This window comes from Erinaceus europaeus, chromosome X (genome assembly GCF_950295315.1).
Source record: "Erinaceus europaeus chromosome X, mEriEur2.1, whole genome shotgun sequence".
Classification (NCBI taxonomy): domain Eukaryota; kingdom Metazoa; phylum Chordata; class Mammalia; order Eulipotyphla; family Erinaceidae; genus Erinaceus; species Erinaceus europaeus.
The window spans coordinates 28,538,169-28,565,864 of NC_080185.1; the positions used below are offsets into that span (position 1 = coordinate 28,538,169).

General features: G+C 41.1%; 1 protein-coding gene and 1 long non-coding RNA gene across 10 annotated transcripts in view; both read left to right on the forward strand.

The window, feature by feature from the left end:
• LOC132535807 (uncharacterized) overlaps window positions 1–27,696 on the forward strand; it is a 651,000-nt gene that overhangs the window by 221,145 nt on the left and 402,159 nt on the right. The window lies entirely within an intron of this gene.
• The window catches only part of ENOX2 (ecto-NOX disulfide-thiol exchanger 2), a 385,476-nt gene continuing 365,628 nt past the window's right edge, over window positions 7,849–27,696 (forward strand). For 3 of the 9 annotated variants that reach the window (XM_060183076.1, XM_060183079.1, XM_060183081.1), the window contains exons 1-3: window positions 7,850–8,100; window positions 9,410–9,468; window positions 10,500–10,578. In XM_060183076.1, coding sequence (XP_060039059.1) covers window positions 9,460–9,468; window positions 10,500–10,578 — 88 coding nt within the window. In that variant the 5' untranslated portion in view covers window positions 7,850–8,100; window positions 9,410–9,459. Of the gene's footprint in view, window positions 8,101–9,409; window positions 9,469–10,499; window positions 10,579–27,696 lie in introns of all 9 variants that reach the window. The other 6 variants (XM_060183077.1, XM_060183078.1, XM_060183083.1 and 3 more) reach the window with 5 other exon arrangements.

The following is a 27,696-nucleotide window of genomic DNA, read 5'->3' on the forward strand; positions in this document are numbered from 1 at the left end:
TGAAGTCACAATTACAATGATTATTGACATCATCATCCCAACCCAGACTCTAGTCTAATAAGAGATAGACCTAGCAGTTTTATTAGTCTTGTAATAAGCAACTCTTGCCCTGTGTGACCAAGCAGCTTAGCTGCTGGTCCCTCTGCGTAGATTCCTGGGACCTAGCTTTCTACATCTTTGCTTCTAAAAAGGGCTTTTTGACTGACTAGAGAATTTGTTATTCATTGGATAGCAGAACTTTTGGACTTTCAATATAGCTTGAATATAAACACTTCTGGACTAAATACTCTCCTGTTTTGTGTCTTCTCAAGACTGAACATCAAAACTACCAACAATACCTGATGTGACAACAAGATCAGCTCCCTCAGATCACCCAGGTCTTCCATGTTTGAACTGTGTTTTGGTAACCTAGACTTCTGAATTTGGATCTCGGTACCGGTTTTCCAGATGGGAATAGGATTTATTGCTCGACTATACTATCCTCCCCTGGATTTAATTTATGAATATCTCTTTATGCCTCCTCCACCAATGGGCCGGCAAGCATTTCCAGATCCATATTTCCTGAGTCTATTTCTGACTTTATATAAACACTGAGTATGTAGCATTAAATGCTTGTATGCAATAATAAAGGAGATTGTGAAAATAAAAACAAAAATAGGAAAATAAATGTTCAATTCTGATATATCTGAACACTATTCTGGCTCTGTTTCTTCTTCCTTTCATAAATATATCTCATAAAAAAGATATAGATATAATGCAAATGTCCATCCAGAGTTAAATGGATAAATAAAATGTAGTATATACATAGAATGAAATATTGTGTTCACATTTAAAAAGAAGAAAATCCTACTATTTATAAAATTATAAATGAACCTAGGGGACCTAAGTGAAAAAACAATCATGGAATGATAAAGATTCAGAATTCCTTGGAGTAGAGCGCCAAAGTAAAAACCCAGGGTTAAGGGTGAGGGTGGACGTTCAGCTTCATGGGGGGGAGGATGGGATGGGACACAGTCTTTTGGTGGTTGGAATGGTGTTTATGTACACTCCTACTAATTTGTAGTCATATAAATCACTGTTTAATTAATATGAGAGGGGAAAACTGATTGAATGTCTCAAATTTTGTAATGCACAGACCATAGGCTGAGTCTTTGATATGTTGACTCTCTTAAAAGCTTAGATCAAGGAGAACAGAAGCAACTGGTGGCACAGCTATATACAAATAATGTCAAAGGACATAAATTATGGTGATGTTGGGTATGATACAACAAATCCTAACAAAGGGAGATTTCAAAGTTAACACAATTGCCAAATAATGTGATTATAGCAATAACTATTGCCTTCTTAAACCCTAAGATAACAGGAACCTCCTGCTTCCTTTATAGAGCCTATATTCCCCTGGTCCTGGAACCTCTCCCATATTTGGGAGCTACTCTCTTCCCTGATGCAGCTTTCTGGTCCTTTTTCCAGCCATGACATCATCTCCCCAGACAAAATCTGGATCCACCTGCATATTAGATTTCAGGCTCAGAGGAAAATAAAAACACTAGTATAGCCATAGGCCCTTTGGAATATAACTAAAATATGCCTACTAGCTATCTACAAAATGGAGACCCCGCCCTCCAACTTTTCATCTGCACTATTCCAGCCTTTAGGTTCATGATTAGTCAATAATTTGTTTGGCTCTATATGTTAACTCTTTTTTCAGCCACCAGGTTCCAGATGCTAAGATGATGCCAACCAGACTTCCCTAGATAGACAACCCCACCAATATGTCCTGGAGCTCCGACTCCCCAGAACCTCACCCCACTAGGGAAAGAGAGACACAGTCTGGGAGTATAGATAAACTTGTCAACGCCCATATTCAGCGGGAAAGCAATTACAGAAGCCAGACGTTCCACCTTCTGCATCTCACAATGACCTTGGGTCCAAACTCCCGGAGGGTTAAAGAATAGGAAAGCTATCAGGGGAGGGGATGGGATATGGAGTTATGGTAGTGGGAATTGTGTGGAGTTGTACCCCTCCTATCCTATGGTTCTGTCAGTATTTCCTTTTTATAAATAAAATAAAATAAAATAAAATAAAAATAAAAGATTCATTATTCCATCTATGTGAAATATCCAATATGTAAAACTCATAGAAGATGGTCTTTGGCATGAGTTTGGTGGAGGTTGAGATGGGGAGTTGCTATTTTAATGACTGCAATTTCAGGTTTGCATGATGAGTAAATTCTGGGGATCAGCTGGACTAACTAGTATCTATAATATGGCAATTTTCTTTTACTTCAAAATATATTAAAAGGATAAATTTCATTTCATATATTCTTAACATACAAGAAGAACAGAGAATTTATAGAACTTGTACATACATTTAGTGCCTTGATTGTTGTGGTGCTGTTATGGGTATTTACATAAGTCCATATCCATTAACATGTACACATTAAATATCTGCTTTTGACAAAGACACTGGCCAAAGTTGAAACCACATTTTGGATTACTCTGGTTAAATAAATGTCCCAAATTGTGTTCAAATTTACATTTAAATCCTGGTCACAAAATAGACTGTAATGCTGTCTGTAGAAAAGCTGCCAACTTTGGTCTGAGACAAAACTCTAGTTTTCATCAAAGGTAGAGTCCAAAACATGACAACAGACTTAATATTAAGCTTAGACACTGATTAGGAATTAACACTAGTCTTAGATTGAGTGCTAACACTGGGTCTAGAATAATCTTTCTCACCATGGTCACTTCATTTCATGAACTTCATTTCATGAAATACTGAACATAAATTCTGTTCATAAAGAAAAAAATTTTTGCCTCCATGGTTGTTGCTAGGTCTCATCTGCACTATATATCTGCTACTCCTGATTTTTTTTCCATTTTTTTTTATTCGAAAGGATCAATATGACAGAGAGAAATTGAGAGGGGAGGGGAAAACAGATATGGAGAGAGAAAGATAGACACCTATAGACTTGTTTCATTGCTAATGAAGCATCTCCGCTGCAGTTGGTGAGCCAGGGCTCGAACCCATATCCTTGAGGACCCTTGCAGGTCCTTGCGCTTAGTACTATGTACACTTAACTGGTTGCACTACTGCCTGGCCTCCTCTGTTTAAATTCTTATCTAGCTTTTACAATACAACAAAATTAACATTAACATTAACAATAACCCCAGATAGTCATAATGCTGACCTTTATGGACTCCCAAACCTAAAAATACAAGCAATTCCAGGGGCTAGGGGATAGCACAATGATTATGCTAATTACTTTTATGTCTGAGGTTCTTAGGTCCTAGATTCTATCATCTGCACCACCATAAGCCAGAATTAAATAATGTTCTGGTCTCTCTGTTTCTCTGTCTGTCTCTCTCCTCTCTCTCTCCATATATATAATTTTAAAATAAACAAAAATATTGTAAAAGAAAATAACTTCAACACTGACCAAACCTAAAGTTAAACTTTGACCTAAGCCCTAATCCTGACAGTGGTATAAGACTGGCCCATAGACTAAACCCTAATACTGATCTTAGAATGAGATCTCTTCTTACAAACACTAAATTCTTTTTTTTTTTTCTTTCACTCGAGTACTACTCAGCTCTGATTTATGGTAGTGCAGGGGATTGATCCTGGGACTCTGGAGCCTCAGGCATGAAAGTCTCTTTGCATGACCATTATGCTATCCACTGCCACTCCATAGACTAAATTCTAATATTGGCCCAAATGTAAATCTTATAGTTGACTTCATCTGTAGATATAATGCAGGTTACATTGAACCAATATCAGTCTCAGAGTGAGTTTTCACACTGGTCAGAAAAACACTCTGATCCTTGTCACAAATAGTTAAAATTTGAACTCATTGGTATGGCCTCTTATCCCTACATTCTCTGGTTTTTGCAAGACGGACTTTTTTTTCCTCAGAGAGTCTCCCTCTCACATCTTTTTTTCTCTGCATGGAATGTGGTTGGTTTCCCTGCTTCAAATGAGTTAAATGAGTTATTTGTTCTTCAAGTACCATCATTCACCGACACCTATTTCCAGAATGAGTTTTTATTCTTCTATGTGTCACTAGAACCCTATGTAGATATCTTTAAAGCATTTCACACTTTGCACTCAATCTTTCTTCCTAGAGTAGGAGCTTCTTGAAGGAAAGGGTTTTTTGTTGTTGTTGTTGTTTTGTTTTTTAATTTGTGGGGCATCATGAGCAATGATGCCTACCACAGTGCCTTCTGCAAAGCAAGAAGTTGAGTGAACTGTTAAATATAATAAATGTCCTCTCACTTTTTAAAACTTGTAGACAATTAAAACTTACAGATAGCTGATCCATCTGACAACCCAATTACCATCTCACAAGGGTCCCTGAAAGAGTGAAAGAGAAAGATAAGGAGCCATGTTAGCTAAGTTACTTATGTATTAATTCCTCACAAAAATTAGGTAAGAGGGGGGTCGGGTGGTGGCACAGTGGGTTAAGCGCATGTGGCGCAGGGCGCAAGGACCGGCGTAAGGATCCAGGTTCGAGCCCCTGGTTCCCCACCTGCAGGGGAGTCGCTTCACAGGTGGTGAAGCAGGTCTGCAGGTGTCTATCATTCTCTCCCCCCTCTGTCTTCCCCTCCTCTCTCCATATCTCTCTGTCCTATCCAACAATGAACAACATCAACAATGGTAATAATAATCACAACGAGGCTACAACAAGGGCAACGAAAGGGGGGAAAATGGCCTCCAGGTAGAGAAGAAGTCAAACTCTCCCTATTTGCAGATGACACGATAGTATACATGGAAAAACCTAAGGAATCCAGCAAGAAGCTTTTGGAAATCATCAGGCAGTACAGTAAGGTGTCAGGCTATAAAATTAACATTCAAAAGTCAGTGGCATTCCTCTATGCAAACACTAAGTTAGAAGAAATTGAAATCCAGAAATCAATTCCTTTTACTATAGCAACAAAACAATAAAATATCTAGGAGTAAATCTAACCAAGGAAGTGAAAGACTTGTATACTGAAAATTATGAGTCACTACTCAAAGAAATTGAAAAAGACACAAAGAAGTGGAAAGATATTGCATGTTCATGGGTTGGAAGGATTAACATAATCAAAATGAATATATTACCCAGAGCCATCTATAAATTTAATGCTATCCCCATCAAGATCCCAAGCACATTTTTTAGGAGAATAGAAAAAGTGCTACAAATGTTTATCTGGAACCAGAAAAGACCTAGAATTGCCAAAACAATCTTGAGAAAAAAGAACAGAATCGGAGGTATCACACTCCCAGATCTCAACTGTATTATAGGGCCATTGTCATCAAAACTGCTTGGTACTGGAACATGAATAGACACACTGACCAGTGGAATAGAATTGAGAGCCCAGAAATGAGGCCTCACACCTATGGACATCTAATCTTTGACAAAGGGGCCCAGACTATTACATGGGGAAAGCAGAGTCTCTTCAACAAATGGTGTTGGAAACAATGGGTTGAAACATGCAGAAGAATGAAACTGAATCACTGTATTTCACCAAATACAAAAGTAAATTCCAAGTGGATCAAGGACTTGGATATTAGACCACAAACTATCACATACTTAGAGGAAAATATTGGCAGAACTTTTTTCCGCATAAATTTTAAAGACATTTTCAATGAAACGAATCCAATTACAACGAAGACTAAGGCAAGTATAAACCTATGGGACCACATCAAATTAAAAAGCTTCTTCACAGCAAAAGAAACCACTACCCAAACCAAGAGACCCCTCACAGAGTGGGAGAAGATCTTTACATGCCATACATCAGATAAGAGTTTAATAACCAACATATATAAAGAGCTTGCCAGACTCAACAACAAGACAACAAATAACCCCATCCAAAAATGGGGGGAGGTCTTGGACAGAATATTCACCACAGAAGAGATCCAAAAGGCCGAGAAACACATGAAAAAATGCTCCAAGTCTCTGATTGTCAGAGAAATACAAATAAAGCCAACAATGAGATATCACTTCACTCCTGTGAGAATGTCATACATCAGAAAAGGTAACAGCAGCAAATGCTGGAGAGGTTGCGGGGTCAAAGGAACCCTCCTGCACTGCTGGTGGCAATGTAAATTGGTCTAACCTCTGTGGAGAACAGTCTGGAGAACTCTCAGGAGGCTAGAAATGGACCTACCCTATGACCCTGCAATTCCTTTCCTGGGGATATATCCTAAGGAATCCAACACATCCATCCAAAAAGATCTGTGTACACATATGTTCTTGGCAGCCCAATTTGTAATAGCCAAAACCTGGAAGCAACCCAGGTGTCCAACAACAGATGAGTGGCTGAGCAAGTTGTGGTATATATACACAATGGAATACTACTCAGCTGTAAAAAATGGTGACTTCACCGTTTTCAGCCGATCTTGGATGGACCTCGAAAAAATCATGTTGAGTGAAATAAGTCAGAAACAGAAGGATGAATATGGGATGATCTCACTCTCAGGCAGAAGTTGAAAACACAAGTAGAACCTGAAATGGAATTGGCGTATTGCACCAAAGTAAAAGACTCTGGGGTGGGTGGGTGGGGAGAATACAGGTCCATGAAGGATGATAAATGACATAGTGGGTGTTGTATTGTTAAATGGGAAACTGGGGAATGTTATGCATGTACAAACTATTGTATTTACTGTTGAATGTAAAACATTACTTCCCCAAAAAAGAAATAAATTAAAAAAAAAAGGCCTCCAGGAGCGGTGGATTCATGGTGCAGGCACCGAGCCCAGCAATAAGCCTGGAGGAAAAAAAAAATCAGGTAAGAGATAAAGTTTGTCATTTTTAGGATGATGTTTGGGGCTGCAAGACATAACTGATAAATTTTACATAATCACAACATATGTGTCTTAACTTTACATTTCAATTCTGAATAAAATGGAATAGCATTATCAATTAAATAATTTGGGGCAACTACCTACACAAAGTGCAAGTTCTTTTGCTTGCACTTTATTCCATTTGTGAGTCAGAAATGTGTCACATGAGGTAGGTTGTAGTAACTAAACTGTGACAATTTACTCAGTCATAAGAAATCATCCCTAGGAGTACAAGTGAGAAATAAGCAGGGAAATAAGTGTGACTGACCATTTTGTTATTTTTTAAATAGTGCAAGTGTTTGATGTCCCCCCAGATGTCTTTATTTGCTTCTTTTTTGGTTAAACAGCTATTGTACTAAAAAAGGTAATATACTGATGAGATTTGTAGTTATTTATCATTATTCAAGTTGCATCATCTACACGTTTAATTACAATAGAGTGTACGTGGTTACTTATTTTCATGGCAATTCTGTGGCTTTATTATGGAACTTCTATATTAGCTTACATCTCTGTTTATATGAATATATCAAAATTAAAAATATGATAGCCAATCAGAAACAAAAAGATGCATTTTCCTAGAACGTTTAAAGTGATTCTAATGCATTTTGTTCACACAGAATAGACTTGGACAACTTTAAAGGATTAGTGAAAATTCTAAGTATTTCAGAGCATAAAAAAAAATTCAAAAGGTATTCAATCAAAACCCAATTAGTGAAGATCAGACTTTCAGGTGTGTATGTGTGTGTGCCTGAAAAATACAGTAATCAATGATAGTTCTTCTACAAGTTTAACAATCCTCTGAGGACAACTCTGTATGACAAAATACTACAAACTACAATACCCAGAATGCTCTCCTCTGTCTGAAGTGTGTGTGTGTGGGGGGGGGGGGGTGAGTGTCTATAAGTGTCTCAACTCCATTTCCCACAATGCTCTGCTTTCACTTTAGTGTCTCCGCCAATGCCAATCTTGGATTTCTCCAGGAAGAACAGCCTTCAGCAACCTGAAACTACATTTCCCACATGGACACAGGCTAGGTCTCAGGCTTCCCTGGTGACCAATAACCAATGGGAGACACCTGAGCGGCCAAGGAGTGAGTGAGAGTCCAGCCCCGGGCCTGATTGAGAGGCCGAGCTGGCTATTGCACAGTTGGGAGTTCGGAAGACCGCAACGTGGCGTGGAGCGCCGCGGGAGCGCTGCTGGCCTGGGAGCCACCTTCCGAGCCCGATTTTCCATGGCTGTATAAGGAGTAGCACTTCGGTAGCCGGGGAGCTGGAGGTCAGAGAAGCAGAAAGCCCGAGTGGTTGTAGCTGAGGACTGTGGGACTGTGGGACTGAGGGGGCCTCGGGAGGAGGGTGCTTCCGGGGCCCCGCAGTCTTCAGCGCCTGACTCCGCCCATCTCCGCTCCTGGAGGGAGGGGGATTGGAGCTCTGAGTGGGCTGCTTTTGCACTCTGAGTACTGGTTTCCGCCACAGTCTCTAGAGGCGCTCTTCTCTATCCGCCCCCTACCCCCACTTCGCAGGTGCCTTCAAAGATCTCTAAGTTAGGGTACTTTGTCCAGTGTGTCTGGGTGCTCCCTACTTCTTGAAGGAGTGGGGCGATCGGTTTTCTTTTTCTCAGTGGTTTGGGCACTCTTCCCAATGCATGCTCTTCCCAGTTGCTCCAGATGAGCGGTGATTCTTTGTCCTGTGCATGAGAGGGGAGAGTGGGGGGGGGGGAGGAGAGAGGAACACAGAGAGAAACACATGGAGACACTTTTGGTCCAGTGTTCTCTTTTTGCCTATTTGCTAGCGAGATAAAAAAATAATAATAACGCCATCTCTTGTGTACTTCATCCAGCCGCCCCCCTCCCGTTTCCCTTTTCCCTGGGGAGGTCTTTGGAAAAGTTTCCCCTTTGCATCAATGTTGGGAAGCAGAAGAGGGAAGGAAGGGACCTCGCTGGCTCCTAAGAAATCTGTGCTTAAGTTCAGTACAGTGTTCTGGCGAGAGCAAAAGGCTGAAGTCAGCACTGCTTTCAGTGGCTAGTGAGCGCTTGCCCGCCAATACTGACAGCACCAATGCTGACAACATTTAGGGAGCACCCCAACTACAGAATAAAGCAGACTAAGAAGCAAACTCTAGGCATACTTCCGTTATTACAAACTCGTTGCACAAATAGCTTAGGGGTTAGTGGAAGGGAATACTGATGGATGGGTGTTGATTATTGGAAGATCGAGTTTAACCACTGAAGTGCCAAAGGCTTGAAACTCTTCTGGACCAAATCTGATAGGCTTTGAAGGGGAGGTGAATTTTAATTTGAATTTCAAAAGACTGCAGGGGATTTTAAATGGACAAAGAAGAGAGGAAATGCATCCTGATTTTAAGAAGGGGTGAGGTTGGGGGAAGGGGGTCACCTTGTAACCTGTAGCCTTACCTGTTGGGTATAAAAGGTATCAGAAAGGAGAGGCAAGGAAACAAATAGTATTGCAAGCTTGGGGTCATAATAACAGGACGCTATGAAGCAGCCATGTAATTTGTATATATTTTCTGTATCAAATAAAACTAAAAACAGTAAAGTTAAAGTTAGGTGATTTTTTTTTCATCCTAGGGGCACCTGATTTGAGATCAATTCGTGGAGAACACAAGAAGTATGGTGGCATGTTTCAGGTGTGTCTGACTTAACCCCAAGGAGAATGTTTACCTCCTTACTCGGGACTATTCTTAGCTACACTCTTTAGCTGTGAGTTTTAAAGCCTGGTGATATGGACTTCTTTCTTGAAGGAATTCATATGTTGTACTTGTGCATCATGTTATCTGATGTGTAGTCATTTCATTGGTGGACAATAATGGCTGTTCTTCATTGAACCCATAGAAGGTTCTAGGCACTACCATACACACTTTGTTGTCGTAAGTCTTATGCGGTAGGTAGGTACTCTTTGTCACGGTTTTTTTTTTTTTTTAGAAGAGAAAGCTGTACATCAGAGAAGTTAAACAACTTAACGACATCCACATAGATTGTAACGAGTTGAGTTGGGGGGGGGGCAGAGTGGGTATATTTCTGACCCCATGCACTGTCCATCACAGGTTGCTGGTTCCAGTGATCACTTTTATCCTTGATTTTCCATCTGTGGCTGGGAGAGATTATCATGAGGTTTAGTGGATCATCCTGGCAGAAACCCAGATGATTCACTTTAAGTTTCTATGTCAGTCTGTGTCTACTATAAAGTAACTGCCAAAATCAAATTAGCTTAACTGCTGTTGCAGCCACAGCTAATTGTGTCTGCCCCAACTGTAGTCAGTATGGCTGTTTCTGAATTAGATAGTTCACTTTGCAAATATGCCATGCTTCTAAGCTAGTGTGACTTGAATAGTGGTTTGGGTTTTGTCTTATTTGAGTTTTTCTTTTACATCACCTTCTGAGCCACTAGTTCTCTTCCATAAACTTTGTCTATATGAAGTGTTGGGGTTGTAACCAGAGTTCAGGGTGTGAACAACTCTTGGGTGTACCTGGGGAGAAAACTTCCTGGGTCTACCTGAAATAGTGTGGAGTATAGTATGATAGAGACAAATCTGATGTATTATGGGAGAATAAAGGAGGGAATCAGGTTTTTTTTATTTGTTTGTTTGTTTGTTTTTGCATTGCCAGTGTGTCACTGCTTGGGTACCAACTTTTATCTTTTATATTCTTTTAATTTTAGGAGGGGTTGAGTGAGACAGACCACAGCTCTGAAGCTTCCCCTGCTGCTATGTCATTCCCATGTGGTGGTGAGCTAAAAGGTAGGCCACATGCAGGGTCAGGCATGCAGCCTACCCAGTTACCCAATGAGCTACCTTCTGGTTTCCATGATAGATGGGTTTGAAAGATAGAGTTTTCCAGGCAGAGATGAATGGAGGACAGGAATTTCAGATCAAGGGAGAAGACTTAAGTTAATTTTTAAGACAAATGTTAAGTAAATAATAATATACCTGTGTGAATTTGATGGAAAAAAAGCTCTAAATAATACTCACATGACTGAAATTGAGAAAAGCTACTTGCAGACAATAAAGAGCCACTAAACTATTTCAGAAGAGAGACATAGTGATCGGGTTTTCATTTTAGGGCACACTGGACTTGGGAGGAGGTTAGCCACTTAGGAGGCTGATACTCTCTACCTGGGAGCTTTGATGAGAGCCTGAGGGAGTAATACATTACAGGAGGGAACAGATTTGAGAGACATTCAGGAGGTAGAATTAGTAGGACTTGGTAGATGTGAATATTGTCACTCTTACTAGTGTTATCAGAGTCATCTGAAGATTCTGATGCCCCTTCCACTTTCTTTACATTAGAAGGGGAGAGCCTAACAGGCTATGCACATGCATAGCTAACTGAGGAACTCTCCTTTTAACACTCAACTCTATTGACATTTACAACAGTACCTCTGTGAAGCCTTTCCTGCAGCTACCTCCACCCTAGCCCCTTCAAACGCATACAAACATGAAGCAGTGTTAGGCTCCTGGCTTCCATAGGCCCCTGACCCAACCTCTCTCCTAATCTGTGCCGCACTGTCATGTGTTGGTCTGCGGGTGTCTCGTCTCCCCCTGAGACTGTGAACTCCTTCTGGCCAGGCACTAGAGTTCATTCATGTCCATGTCCACAGCATACAAAATGGCATTGGACCCTGATTAATAGTTACTGATTGGAAAAAAAATGAATCTAGTCACATCAATAAATCCAGACCCTGGGAATTACTGAATGTCAAATGCTACATACAAGAATATTGCCTGCTTGCTGCTTTTGCTACTGTTGCTGGGTAAAGGAGTGAATTCCAGTAATTTATGCATATCACTTTACTGGAGATGACTTTTATTTTTTCATTCATTTCCCTCTTCTCACCAGAGGTTACCTTACCATTTTTGTTCTTATCATTTATGTATCCAGCCCCATGTTCTTTTTTTTTTGATGTTTTTTTTTCTTTTTTATTATTTATTATTGGATAGAGACAGAGAGAAATTGAGAATGGAGGGAGAAATAGAGAGGGAAAGAGATAGAGAGACACCTGCAGCCCTGCTTCACCACTCACGAAGCTTTCCCCCTGCAGCTTTCCCCAACGGCTTGAACCTGGGTCCTTGTGCACTGTCATTTGTGCACTTAACCTGGTGTGCCACCACCTGGTCCCCAGCCACATGCTCTTTAAGCCTGCCCATTGCTTTGTTGCTCTGATCAAGTTGACATTGCTTCCACCCTTATACTGTGTCAGGAATCCTTTCCTTCTCTGCTCCAAGTTCAGTCAGCTCCGTCCTTAAAATCCCTCTTAAGTGGCTCTACTATTCATAGAAACTGTTACTGGTTCTCAAATTTGGTGATAGCCCTTCTGGAGAGCCATTTATCACTGTGTCACTAACATGTTAGAATTGAACATAGCCTTTAGCTTAGCACTTCGACTTCTGGGAGGTGTGCTGAGGAAATAAATATAACATGTATAAAAAATTAGCTCCAAGGATGTCTACCCTAGTATTGTTTATAATAGCCATCCAAAGCAAAGCGTTTTAAGTGTTGACTATTAGGAATCATCAGTTATGGTATATCTGTAGCTAAAGAATGTACTACTAAGTAGCAATGTAATGTAAATTGATTGTACTAAAGAATAGTGAATGCTGTACAAAGTTGTTTACGATGTTATGAGAGAAAACTCAGGTTGTAAAGCTGTCAGATCCCAGTTTAAACACAACAACAACAACAATAACACACACACGCACACCCCATCCCACAGGCATAAAAACTGCATCCTTTTATAGAAAAAGTCCTAAAATATCAAACCTACAAAAACTATTAAGAGATTTGCTATAAACATGGTACAATTATAAGAGTTATATTCTTTACACTTTTGTATTTCTTTATTTTCTAATTTTCTGCAGTGATACATTTGTTAATTTTAGACTATTATGTTATTCTTTTGTTCACCCTTGTTACCATTCATTGCCATAGTTCAGGGCACACCACATCCACTTCACCCCCAGAAAGGACACATGACTTCTAGCAGGGTCACTTCTGCCCACAGCCTGCCTCCCAGCCTATTCTCCATCAATGCCGACTGGATGGTTTTTTCTAAATTGCACATCTTAACCCCTTTGGCGCCATATAAAATAGTTCAAAGGCTACCTACTGTCTGCAAGATAAAAACTCAGACTTTGTGTTTCCTCATTCTGTTCTTATTTCTCGACTTCTATCCATGAATGAGATCATCCCATATTCATCCCTATCTTTCTGCCTTATCCCACTTAACATGATTTCTTCAATCTCCCCCCCCCAAAAAAAATGCAAAACACCCAGACAAACAAAAACCAAACAAACAACTCAGACTTCTCAGATTGGCTTATAAAACCTTGGGAAATCATTTCCCTATTTTCCTCCTCAGGATCACTTTTTCCTCTTACAATTGACTATATTCGAGTTTGAAGCCCAGGCCTGGCATGTGATAAATAAGTGGTAATACTAACCTGGTATCAGCGTGGATTTTATGGATTAACTGTTGTGTGCTAGGTAGTCCACTAGTATTTCAGTTCTTCCTTAGTGGAAAAAATATTAACTATACACAGTAGCTACTTCTATTTCATAAACGAGGAGCTGTAATTAACAAATAAAACTGGGAAGAAAAAAAAAGCATAGTGTGGAAAATTAAGAGAAAAAAAAAGTCACCCCTTGCCATAACACAGTTCTGATTATTTTTCTACAGCTCCTGGAGTCTTTGTTAGTGTGCATGCAAACATTGTTCTTTCATTTGGGCAAGTTGTATGTGACCACAGCAGAACAATAGTCCAGTCTGACATGGTTGTAGTATGGCACGGTTCACATTATACTAACATACCCAAATCTTTCTTCTGTGTACATAATACTTCATGTAGGAGTGACAGAATAGCTCCAACTGCTTTTTTTTTCCTTCCTGTTTTGAAATTGCTTGTCTTTTGGGAAGAGTATGTCAGCAGAGAGCTCCAGAAAACCGTGATAGAATTGAACGTACAAGAAGAAACAGTGTGTCTCATGAGAGCCAAGCCATCGGTTAATTTATTTATTTTAAATGTCATGTAGATGTATTTTGCAGCAATCTGTCCCCAGGGAAGTCCTTGGTTGAATTCAACTGTTAACCCTACTTACAGAATGCAGTCTGTGCCTGTACTATATTCTTGCATTGCTAAGTGATCTTAGATGTAAGTGGTTTACCTTAATGAAATATAATCAGATGAATATGAGATGACTGATTTTTCCTAAGAAAATGTGTCAGTGTTCATATTACCATTTAGGATCCTGCTGTGCCGTCTGGCCTTCACTTTTTTCCTTGTATATAATGCCCATTGTGCAAAAATGGTTGCTCTTTAAAGGACAAAAGTCCTCAGCATGAATCATCAGAATAAAATAACAATATCTCATAAGCAATTGTCACTTTTTAGTACTCTGGAAAAAAAAGAGCTTGTGTTTCTTCTGTTCCTCTTAAATCTTCCTCAAGCCAGGCTTGGCTCTTAGATTTATATGTAACAGCAACAACAACAACAAAAAAAAAAAGCAAAGTGTTTACCAGTTTTGACACTTTTGAAGATCAAAACAGACTCTTTTTTTTTTTTTTAATTATTCTTAATTCAGCATGCCTCTCAGCCTGCTCTACAGAAGGGGCTAACTGTTGTTGTTGTTTCTGTAAAACAACCCAAATGTTTACTTCCCAGAAATAGTGACTGATTGTATGTTTAAAAATTTGTATTCCAGGCTTCAGTGCTGCTCCCTCTTTTTCTTGCTTATGAAGTTCGAAGTGTTGCAGACTTCTTCACCCCACACCTTTTGTTTGTCTTTACTGGTTGACAGTATAAAAGCAATGTGGGATGGAAAGTGTGGTGAGATAGACTGGCAATCTGAGAGGAAAAAAAAAAAGTTTTTGTTAGCTCTATCCTGTTTTTTTTTTTTTTTGGGGGGGGGCTCTGGTTTTAGGTGGTCCCTTAGCCACAAAACATTATTTCTGTGACGTAATAGTGATGGGTGAGAATAAGAAGTAGAGACCATTCAGTGACTGCCCATTAGCAAGGCTGGTCCAAGTGCGTCTATAGACAGAGCAGAAATGAAAGTTTGGCTGTAATTCAGAAGAGTTGAAACGCTGGGTGGAGAGTATTATATAAACAACAAGGCTTCACGGATAACCATGGGGAAATCCCCAGTAAGGGCTCTTCTCCATCTGCTCCAGCTGCCCTGCTTTCTAGCTAGCAACAACTGCCAGTGAGCTCTTCCTGGGGTAAAAAGCTGCCCCCCATAATATATCCTCCTGCGATTTCTTCAGTCAGGTCCTCAAACACACTTCACTAGGATTACTTTGGTCACACAATAATCTAATTCTCACCTTTCAAGAGACTGAGCTTGATTTATGGGACACTTGATGTTCAAGCTCATTTATTCACTAGACATTTGGACACAAATAACAGGAGTTCCTCCAATGCAGGCCCTGGAAATATAGTGGTGGGTCAAAAGCAGTCCCTGTCTCTCTCTGAGGAGGTCACAGTCAAGTGTGTGTGTGTGTGTGTGTTGGGGGGGGAGTTAGATACTCTAGCCAATAGTTATACTATAATGGAAAAGTTTTTCAAAGAGATACTCAGGGGTGGGTCACTTATGATACAACCAGAGTTTAGCTATGCCAGGTCACAAAGTATGTGTGGGCACTGCCTAGGTTGAGCTACCTATCCACAAAGAATTGGTGAGTAAGGATGCCAGGAAGAGGGATCATCAAGGGTAAGATGGTTGTATGTGTGGAATTCTCTGGTTCAGATAACTGGTACTATATGTGCACCATTGTAGTAGAGGGAATGGGTTAAAAATCGTGAGAACCATGCAACCTGTTGTTGAAGGAAGTCAGGTGAGCTAGCATGGAAATGTTTTCACTTCTTTTTTTTTTAATTTTATTTGACCGGACAGAGAAATTGAGATGGGAGAGGAGGTAGAGAGGGAGAAAAAAGGCAGACACCTGCAAACTGGCTTCACTGCTCGTGAAGCATCCCTCCCTGCAGGTGGGAGCGGGGGCTCAAAGTTGAGTCCTTGTACGTGGTGATATGTACACTTAATCCAGTGTGGTGCTGCTCGACCCCTCCATCTTTAATTAATTAATTATTTTTTCCACTAGGGTTATTGCTGGGGCTTGATGCCAGAACTACAAACTCATCACTCCTGGTGGCCATTTTTTTCCTTTGTAATTTTTATTAGATGAGACAGAGAGAAATTGAGGAGGGGAAGATAAGAGAGGGCAAGAGAAAAATAGACCTGTTTCACCTTTTGGGAAGGATGCCCCCTACAGGTGGGGAACGGGATCTCGAACCTCGGTCCTTACACCTAGTTCTTCTTCTTCTAGCGTTTGCCCTTCTTCCGTAGCCAGTCAACAGCGTCAAGTTGAGCCTGATGTAAAGTTTCGAGACCTCCTTTGAATCTGGAGAGGTGGCAGTCGTTGACTATGTGGGTCATAGTCTGTCTGTAGCCGCAGGGACAGTTCGGGTCGTCTCTGGCTCCCCAGCGATGGAACATAGAGGCGCACCGGCCATGGCCTGTTCGATAGCGATTGAGGAGGGCCCAATCATAACGTGCTAGGTCAAAGCCGGGTTGACGCTTGCAGGGGTCTGTGATGAGGTGTTTGTTCTTTACCTCAGCTGACTGCCAACTCTGTTTCCAAGAGACTGGAACAGAGAAGTTCAGTGTAGGCGTAGGGGACCAGATCGGGTGATGAGACGTCAAGCGTTGGACAGGGTGGGCGAAGATATCCGCGTATATTGGCAGGTCCAGTTGAGCGTAGACGTGGGAAATGAACTTAGATGATGCCGCATCCCGACGAATATCTGGCGGGGCGATGTTGCTAAGAACTGGCAGCCATGGAACCGGGGTGGAATGGATGGTTCCAGAAATGATCCTCATGGAGGAATATAATTTGGAATCGACCAACTGGACATGGGGGCTACGGAACCATACTGGGGCACAGTATTCTGCAGTGGAATAGCATAATGCCAGAGAGGATGATCGTAGTGTGGAAGCGCTCGCGCCCCATGAGGAGCTGGCCAGTCTTGCAATGATGTTATTCCTCGCACCCACCTTTGCTGCAGTTTTTATGAGATGTTCGTGAAATGACAGAGTGCGATCGAGAGTAATGCCAAGATAGACTGGCTGGGCTTCATGCCGGATTCTCGTATCGCCAAGCTGCACATTAAGCTCACACGAGGCCGAGGCATGGTGTAGATGGAAAACAGATGATACCGTTTTTGCAGTGCTAGGGATTAGTCGCCATTTTTTACAGTAATCAGATATCAGAGACATGTCTTTCGTGAGTGTTTCCTCGAGGATGTCGAACTTGGATGCCTGAGTTGCACAGCAGATATCATCGGCGTAGATGAACTTCCTTGAAGAAGTTTCTGGGAGGTCATTGATGTAAATATTAAATTACACCTAGTAATATGTGTGCTTAACTGTGTGTGTGCCACCACCCAGCCCCTAGCATGGGACTTTCAATGGGGGAAGTGACAGGATTTTTTTTATATTTATTTTCCCTTTTGTTGCCATTGTTGTTTTTCATTGTTGTTGTAGTTGTTGTTAAATAGGACGGAGAGAAATGGAGAGAGGAGGGGAAGACAGACAGGGGGAGAGAAAGACACCTGCAGACCCGCCTCACCGCCTGTGAAGCGACTCCCCTGCAGGTAGGGAGCCGGGGCCTCAAACCGGGATCCTTACGCCCGTCCTTGGGCTTTGTGCCACGTGCGCTTAATCTGCTGTGCTACTGAGTGACTCACAATGACAGGATTTAAGGATAGGTTTTCTGAGGAAAAATCTAGAGATAGAGAAAATCCACCTTTTTAAAATTTATTCTTATTAGTAATTTAACAATGGTTGACAAGATTGTGGGTCAAGAGGGGTACAATTCCATACAATTCCCACCACCAGAGTTCCATATCCCATCCCCTCCATTGGAAGGTTCCCTATTTTTTATCCCTCTGGGAGTGTGGACCACAATTCTTTAGGGGTGCAGAAGGTGTAAGTTCTGGCTTCCATTCTCCCAGTCTGCTTCTGTCTTTCCCTAGTGGGATAGGGCTCTGGGGAGGTGGGGTTCCAGGACATATTGGTGAGATCATCTGCCCAGAGAAGTCAGGATGGCTTTATGGTGGCATCTACAACTTTGTGGCTGGTTTACCTTTTTAATGCCAGCAGTTGTTGAGATAGAGTCAATTTATGCCATTCAACAATTTCATCTGTGCTAGGTTGCCTGCTCAAAGATCACATTCAACACTTCTTTCCTTATACACACAGGGCAGACCTCCCTGTAGCCCTGCACATGTTGCTTAACTGAATGTTCATTCTTTCCAGTTTAAGTTAGTAATCCCACAAGTCACTTGGCCTTGATTGTCATGAAGGAAATCGGATTCGAAGCATTGCAGCTTAGTTTCAGAAACTATATGAAACCTTTTTAAAAAAATATTTCATTTATTTATTTATTTATTTATTTATTTTCCCTTTTTGTTTTTATGGTTGTTGTTGTTATTGATGTCGTTGTTAGATAGGACAGAGAGAAATGGAGTGAGGAGGGGAAGACAGAGAGGGGGAGAGAAAGAGAGACGCCTGCAGACCTGCTTCACTGTTTGTGAAGTGACTCCCCCTGCAGGAAGGGAGCCGGGGGCTGGAACTGGGATCCTTATGCCAGTCCTGCGCTTCATGCCATGTGTGCTTAACCCGCTGCGCTACCACCCGACCCCCCATGAAACCTTTTTTTGCTTGCTGAGCCAGCAGGGCTGAGGTGAGTGCTGGTCAACTTCACTTAGGGGTTAGGTAAAGGAAAGGGGCAGAGACTGAAGAGATGGCAGGAAATAGCTCACAACAGGCAATCCCTAAAGGTCACAACCAGATAAAGCTGTATATATAAGTGCCAGATGTATAGAAAACAAATGCATGTTGACGGTACTTGTGTCCAGACAAGTTTCATTACCTTGCCAGTCTGTTTCAGCATGTGTTTATTCCTTGAATTCTGTACTGTAAATGACTTCCTATATGATGAAGCCCAAATGTCATAGTCTGGCATTCAGTTCTATCTGCATTCAGGCTCAAGCCTCCCTTTCCAATCTTCATCCTTCTGCCTTAGAGATATTCTCTCCTCTGGCAGTTGCTCTTTCAGAGTCTACTTTGGCTTTCTCTCACCAATACCGTGAGCCCTCTCAAGGCTAGGACTGTGTATGTATGTATTGCCCCCAGGGTTATTTGCTGGTGCTCGGTGCCTGCACAATGAATCCACTACTCTCGTGGCCATTGTTTCCCTTTTCTTTACTTTTATTTGATAGAACAGAGAGAAATAGAAAGGGGAGAGGAAAGAGAGAGAAACCTGCACTACTGATGCACTGCTCATGAAGCTTCCCTGCTGCAGGTGGGGACCAGGAGCTTGAGCCTGGGCCCTTATGCATACTAAGGTATGTGCTCATCCAGACTCACTAACACAAGGCTTCAGCTATGGTTTTTTTGAACCTCTTTGAATCCCCCATCCAGGCTACCATAATGCCTCAGATGTTACAGTAAGCACAAAAGATATATCTCTGGGTTATTTTTTGCCCTCTTCTTTCCAGTTTCTCTTCTGCTGACTTCATCCCCTCTCTACTAAATATGGCAGCCTGAGATACTAGGTAAAAGAAGTGATCATTGTTTAACAAACTGTCTCGCTTTTAACTTATTTTGAAATAATTTTAATATAGAAAAATTGTAAGAATCACCCAAGGGCTCTCCTATACCATCCACTCAAATTCATCAATTTTAAATCTTTTGTCCTCAATTTATATTACTCTATATACATGTGATTGTTTCGCTCTGAAATATTTGAGGTTGAAAAAGTTATACTCTTTATCTTATTTTCCCCCTCACCCCTTTGTGATTAAAAAAATCAAACATACAAAAAACTGAACAACTGGTACAATGAACACCCATTAGATTCTATAATTAACATTTTATTCTCTTTGCTGTATTTCTCCATCCATTCGTATCTTCTTTTTTTAACATTTTAATATTTATTTATTTTCCCTTTTGTTGCCCTTGATGCTTTTTATTGTTGTTGTAGTTATTATTGTCATTGTTATTCATGTCATTGTTATCTCTCCATCTTCTATGCATTTTAAATTTAAGTTGCAGAAACCTGTACAATTCTTTCTAATATCTTCAGAATACATATATATTTTTTATTTATAAAAAAGAAACATATACAAAACCATAGGATAAGAGGGTACAACTCCACACAGTTCCCACCACCAGAACTCCGTATCCCATCCCCTCCCCTGATAGCTTTCCTATTCTTTATTTCTCTGGGAGTATGGACCCAAGGTCATTGTGGGATGTAGAAGGTTGAAGGTCTGGCTTCTGTAATTGCTTCCCCGCTGAACATGGGTGTTGACTGGTTGATCCATACTCCCAGCCTGCCCCTCTCTTTTCCTAGTGGGGTGGGGTTCTGGGGAATCGGGGCTCCAGGACACATTGGTGGGGTTGTCTGTCCAGGGAAGTCTGGTTGGCATCATCTTAGCATCTGGAACCTGGTGGCTAAAAAGAGAGTTAACATATAAAGCCAAACAAATTGTTGACTAATCATGAACCTAAAGGCTGGAATAGAGCAGATGAAGAGTGGGGGGGGTTTCTCTGTTTTGTAGATAGCTAGTAGGCATATTTTAGTTATATTCCAAAGGGCCTGTGGCCATACTAGTTTTTTTTTTCCCTGAGCCTGAAATCTGATATGCAGGTGGATCCAAGTTAATGTCTGGGAAGATGATGTCATGGTTGGAAAAAGGACCAGAAAGCTGGATCAGGGAAGAGAGTAGCTCCCAAATATTGGAAAGATGTATAAATATTGTTGACTGTAAACCCCATTGATTTGATGTGATCTAGGGCCCATATTCAGCTTAGGAGCCTATGTGACCTCTGCATCCCTGTAGATATGAGCTCACTTTCTGTGGTCATGAGTAGGGATATTCCAAGCTGCCCCAATATCAGGATCCATCTTCTTCAGGTGTAGCATAGAGTATGTTGTCCATCCTCCCTTCGGAGGATGGAACATTCTCCACCATTGTTGATCCAAATTGAGGGCAAGGCCCTATGGGGGCCCACAAAGGGGTCTATTGTGTTCTTTCTGATAGAGATGATCTGTAACAATGGAGAGAGGGATTTATTTGAGGTCTAGGCCCATTATGTCTGTTTGGGAATCTCAGGACTCTTGACTAGGGCCCAGCTGATGGGGTGGCTTGATGGTGACTAAAGAGTCATCGTTAAAGTATTTCAGTCTCTTGCCCTTATTCAGCTTTCGCAGTCCTTGCTTTGATAGGTTAGCTTTGGAGTGAGTGAGGGAAGTGTAATAGGAATTAGGTGAGTAGGGTATCTAAGTCTCAGTAGACAGTATTTCATTATGAATTTTATACTGACTCACTGTAGACTATTGTGTACATTTGTTTTCAGGTATGTATTTTGCCCTAATTTATTGATACATGTGAACCTATGCTCTATCTCACAGGACCTGGTTTATATCTAGGTTTTGGGACTTTGTTAGGAAGTGAACCACGTGGAATGGAATTAGAGAATACTATGAAAGGAAAGGTCTCACCCAAGTAGTGAGGATAAAGGGTTGACATTCCACGCCTGATGTCTCTGGACACAGTCTGAAGTGAAGCATGCTGAGGTGGTACTTGTTGCGTTGTTTAGGTTAGGATTAGTGGATGCAGTATCATTTGGTATGAATTGAGAGAAGTGTTGGTATGCTTCTAGTTCTGCTTCTGGGATCCCTTCTGTTACATTGCTTGACGTTGTGGTCTATTTACATGGTCATTCTGTTACATTGGTTTGGTCTCACTCCCCTTGCCTCCAGGAGATTTTGGTTTAGTCTTTGCCTTTTCGTGCTTCTTCCCGCCCCCTATCCTATAGTCTTTGCCTTTTCGTGCTTCTTGCTTCTCCCCGCCCCCTATCCTATATACTTCCTTGGTTCGGGACGCAGCGGCCTGAGGAGAGAGATGGAGGAGCCCATTGTGTGGTGATTAAGTTGTTGGACTGCTTGCCCGCTCGTAAATAAAGATTAAACTGTGTTCTCAGCTCAGCCATGAGTTTCTGGTCGTCTGTATCTCCCGCCCGTGAAGCCAGCCCCGGAGAAAACAACAGAGAAGCATGCAGGAAAGTGAGCCCCACTGTAGAGGTTCCAGGACTGGGGGAAATATAGGCTCTATAAAAGAAGCAGGAGGTTCCTGCTGTCTTAGCATTTAAGAAGGCAGTAGATAGGTATTGCTATAATCACATTATTTGACAATTGGTTTAACTTTGAAATATCCCTTTGTTAGGATTTGCTGTATCATACATAGCATCACCATAATTTTTGTCCTTTGATATTATTTGTATATAGCTGTGCCACTGGTTGCTTCTGTTCTGTCTGGTCTAAGCTTTTAAGAGAGTGAACATATCAAAGACTCAGTCTATGGTCTGTGCATTAAAAAGTTTGAGACATGTCCTATCTCCCCTTCCCCCCCCCCCCCGCCCCGTGAAGCCTAACATCCACCTTCACCCTCAACCCAGGGTTTTTACTTTGGTGCCCTACTCCAAATTCAGTCAAATCCTGCTTTGAGATTCCCTTTCTGTTCTTCTTTCTCAACTTCTGTTTATGAGTGGGATCATCCCATACTTACCTTTCTTTGTCTTTCTGACTTAGCTCACTTAACATAATTCCTTCTAGCTCCATCCAAGATTGGTCAGAGAAGGTGGGTTCATTGTTCTTAATAGCTGCGTAGTCAGAATACATATTTTTAACCAGACAAACAAACTACTTTGTGTTCTGAAATCAACCAAATCATCCAGGTCTACCTGCACTGACTGTGTTGCCAAAACTCTGTCTACCCATGTGTCTTAGAACTCTATGCTCATAGTACACATCTCTGATTAACTTTTGGATGTCCCACCACTCCACCTAGTACAGTGTTGGACTCACATTCTATATACACTGCTTGAATGTGATGAGTCAGAGGTAGGACCGGAAGGAGAGTCAGAGTAAAACTAAAGTAAACTGGGGGAGGAGGGAAGATCTGTGAGAGGAAAGTCAGATATTGAATGGGAGAGAGAGAAGTTAAAGTTTGAAGAATGGGAGAGGGACAGTATGCCTTAGTCCACCTACTACTTACAGCATTGTATATCAGCTCTCACTACCCTTACTTGCTGCTTTCACATTCTCTCTTTAGAAGGATAGATTCCAGGAAACTAGAGACTGTTTTTATTGCTCAGCAGAACACATGACAAGTCTCCTGCCTATTACTAAGGCATAATCAATTAGTATATTCATGTTACTTCATTAATATGCTAGTCTATTACAAGACACTGTACTTTTAGAGGACATGACTAGGCCAATTAGAACCTCTTCCAAACAATATCTATGTCATAGACCAAAGAGGACTTCAGTTCAATGAATCCTAGTTTTCTTTATAATCTATTTTGCTCTGTCATTTATGCATACAAGGATAACTTGAATCAGCTTCTATTGAATAATTATTTTGTGCCAAGCACTGTGCTATTATCACATCATTTCCTTCTTCAAATGACCTAGTAAGGTAGGTGTCCTTTCTCCATTTGTTAGATAAGAAAACTTGAGATTCAGTGGTTTTAAGTACCTTGTTATTTAACTTTAATCATTAGAATGTTGATTTAATAATTGGGATTAGATGGCTTGAGTTCAAATCCCACTTTCTTCATTTACCAGTTTAGTGACTGCAAACAGTCAGTTAACAACAGTTAGCTCAGTCTCCTCACTTGTAAAAGGAGAGTAATTATACTTACTATTTAACTGTGTTGTGAGGCAACATTAGGAAAATATGTAAAGTATAATTCCATGTCAGTGCTCAGCATAAAACAGATCACTTCTCCTTTTTTATGAACTCACCTGTAGTTTTCACTCAAGGAATCCAAACAGCTTCTGAAACACATTTGAAAGAGAAAAATTCTGCAAGAATATTAAGCTGACTATTCCCAAGGCTTACCAAGGACAGTTGTCCAACTCTTACGTGAAGCATGCTTCAAAATCAGTTAAAAACTTGAACCCTGCATAATTGGATGGTCCATCTCTCTGCTTCCTGGAGATGAATGAAGGTCACACTGTAAGATGATCTATTTCATTACTGTACTAATCGTTACAGTTGGCATAGACCAGTAGACTTGGTATATTAGTTGTCCCAAGCTCTGTCATTTCAAGGCAAATGAGCTGAGGCTCAGAAAGTGTGCTCTGTGGGGTATGCCACCACCTGGCCTCAAGAAAAAGAGCCTGGGAAAGGAGGAGAGTGAAGGGGTTGGAGGGTCTTTGGGGTCTTGGTGCATGATGGTGGTAGAAAATGACCCATACTGAGAGTTGAGAGTGTTTTGCAGATATCAGTCAAGTGAAGATGAGCAATTGTGCCCATGTGTCCACAACTCTACTGTAAACTACTAACCCTCCTCCAAATGAAATGGTGAAAGGAGAAAAGAGAGAAGTAATGTGAATGAAGGTGATCTGAATGAAAGCGAGGGGGGAGAGTGAGAGAGAGAGACAGAGAGAAAGAGAGGGAGAGAGGGAGAGAGAGAGAGGAGAGAGAGGCCAATTAGTGAAAATATCAGGAAAGCCCAGTTTTCCCAACTCCTTATTCAGTGTCCTTTTTGTGAGCACTCAGGTCAAACCAAATCTTGATATGATCTTTGCAGGACTGAACTGATTAGACTTTCAAGGTTCAGTACAAGAAACTCATGACTGATTCAGAAAACATAAAGCTTTGGTCTGGTTCAAATCAGTTTACTGGTTGTTGTTGCTCTCAAGTTACTAGCATTTCTATCTTGCTTGGGATTTAGCAATTTAGTATTTTTAGTCCTCATTTAGGTTTATGGTTTGGTTCAAGTTCTTCTTAGAAAAATTCTACTGGGATTTTTGGTTTTGACAAAAATGCTAAGAATCGAAGGTGGTTAATGATGGGAATTCACTCGAAGGGACCACTCAGGCTTGGTGACAGCTGATGAGAAGGGACTTGATTGGATTAGCGAACCATTAGTGCTTACATTCTGAAGGCTGGCATCAGGTTAATGGCCAACATTGCAGAGTTTTCTGGTGTGTGTTTTTCTGTGTTTATTTTTATCTGGATGCTCTGATATTTTCACTTCTATTCTTGCTAATCTGGGTTGAGACTTCTGCCTCTCACTTTACTCATTGCCTTTTGAGATACGCTGATAGTCATGTTCTTGACATGATGCTCATCTTTCGGCTGTAGGTAAGGAAGCTGACAAAAACCACATTGCCTGTTCTTTTTTCTTCTCTTTACTGTGAGTGGCCCTTCAAGGAACTCAAGGAGTACAAATTTCAAGCTTGAATGTGTAGAGGACTTAGTTCACTTGTAAGAGCCATATGCAGATCAGCCTGACACTGAAATCAGGTTGTTCCTTTCTTGCCAGTGTGGCTTTTAAAGTCTCTGTTGGCAAACCTGAGATTAGGCTGACAACTCTTAGTGGCCAGCCATGCCGCAAGTAAGGCCATGGTGGATGGAATCTGGAGAAATGTATCCCACTTACTGGACTTTCTATATGCAAAGAGAAGTGAGTTCTGGTGCCAGTGCTTTTTCCTAAGCAGTAGGAAGGCTAGGATTGTAGCTATCATAATAAAGGGGCCCTTTTCAATCCTCAAACTGCAAGCACTTTCTATAATGTAAGGTTTTGGCCCATTCCAGTAAGTGTGCTTCTGATCAGAAAATGAACTCTCACTTTATATTCATTTGTTCTCCTCCCTTTACCTCTCTTCTATTCTTTCTCTCCTCCCCACCCATCCTCCATGTTCCCCATTTAGTAGCTCACTTACTTTTAGATACCAACCACCTAACTCTTTGTGATTCACAGTGTCCATTTTTCTCCAGTGATACAACATCCATTTTGAATACATATTTTACTTACATTGTCAGTACTGGAAATATCTTTCAAAGGAGCAATGAAATAGTTGCCTTGCTTCTTGCAGGAAGTAGGCTGGGCACTTGTTTGAGGGCACAGCTGGCACTGAAGGGGACATCTGATATTTCTGCTGTGGCTCCCACCTTTCTTTCAGCTGCTTCAGATTTGGCCCTTTCGAAGAGACACACACTTGGCAGATGGAAATCAGGACATGTGGGATTTGGCTGAACGAAAGGTCCCCAAGCATTGCCTGGATTATTTAGTGCCCCAGGTGTGGCCACCCCAGGACTTCATGTGCTAAAATTGTTTCCCAGCTTAAGCCAGTTGGTCACTGTATATAGTATCAAGGCCTGCTTGGAGCCTCCTAAAACATGACTGGAAATGTTTACCTTGTGACTTTAGATTTAACTCATTAGCCTGAATCCTTCCTCTCACACTGGTACTTAAGGATACACCAGGTTAATAGAAGGATTCAGCAAAATGGACATGCTCATTGTTCACTGGCCTATGGTCTAGCTGGGAAGTAATAACAGACCATACCCCCCAAATACAGTAAATTTCCAGAAAGAAGGGATTAGAGGGCTTCAGCTTTTTTTTTTTCTTGCCTCCAGGGTTATCTCTGGGGCTCAGTGCCTGCAGCATGCATAAATCAATCCACTGCTGCAGTCTGTCATCTTTTTTCCATTTTGTTGTTGTTGGATAGGATAGGGAGAAATTGAGAGAGCAGAGTAGGGGGGGGAGAAAGACACCTGCAGACCTACTTCACCGCTTGCAAAGCGACTCCCCTGCAGGTAGAGAGCCGGGGGCTCGAACTGGGATCCTTGAGCCAGACCTTGCGCTTTGTACTATGTGTCTTTAACCTGGCGTGCCACCGCCAGGCCCCGGCTTCAGTTTTTTTTTTTTCAATAACTTTTTTGCTTATGTTTTTTTTAAAGTTTCCTTTTATTGGGGGGTTAATGGTTTAATGGTTTACACTAGATTTGTTGGCACATGTGTACAATTTCTCATTCACCAAGAGAAAGTGTCTGCTTTGTAGAAATTTGAAAGGGGCTGGGGGGTAGATAGCATAATAGTTAATGCAAAGAGACTTCAAGCCTGAGGCTCCAAAGTGCCAGGTTCAATCTCCCCACACCACCATGAACCAGAGCTGAGCAGTACTCTAGTAAAAATAAATAAATAAATAAACAAAAATAAAAAAAGAGCAACCAGTATTTCCTACTACCTTTGAAATTGGAGAAATTGAAGGCGCCAGGCTCAATCCCCCCGCACCACCATGAACCAGAGCTGAACAGTACTCTTGTAAAAAGAAACAAACAAATAAACAAAAATAAAAAAGTGCAACCAGTATTTCCTACTACCTTTGAAATTGGAGAAATTGAAGGATATTTCATGATGAGGTTATAGTAATCTTTTTATTTTCATCATGTGATAGAGCTGTCACACTTGAGTCATTTAGGTGAGATTTGTTTCAGGATATTATAATAACAACAACAGCAATAATAATAACCCCATACAATGATATAGCACTCTATCATTTCAAAATGATTTTCATATCTATTATCTCTTTTGCTCTTCACTGCAATCCCATGAGACACATAAAATGGGAACTGTTATGCATATTTCAAATATTAATGGCCTTAGGCTCAGCAAAGTTAAGTGACTTGTCCAGGATCATACAGCTAGCAAGTTGTAAAACTGAAATTGGAACCTGATTGCCTAATCCACAGCTTCAATGCTCTGTCAGTTGTGTCCAGTTTTCTTCCTAAGAGATCATCTCTAAAGAGAGAGAGAGAGGGAGAGAGATCGCCTTTTTCTTTGTCCCTATTCATGATTCATCTCGAAATCAGTCTGAAAATGGTGCTCCAGATGAGCGGTTAAGTACAGTTGAAGCACTTATAGGTGAAATGTTTTTGGTCACCTATGGTGTGAGTCCTGCATATATGGCTCTTAGCTTTTTCACCTTGAGCTTAGCT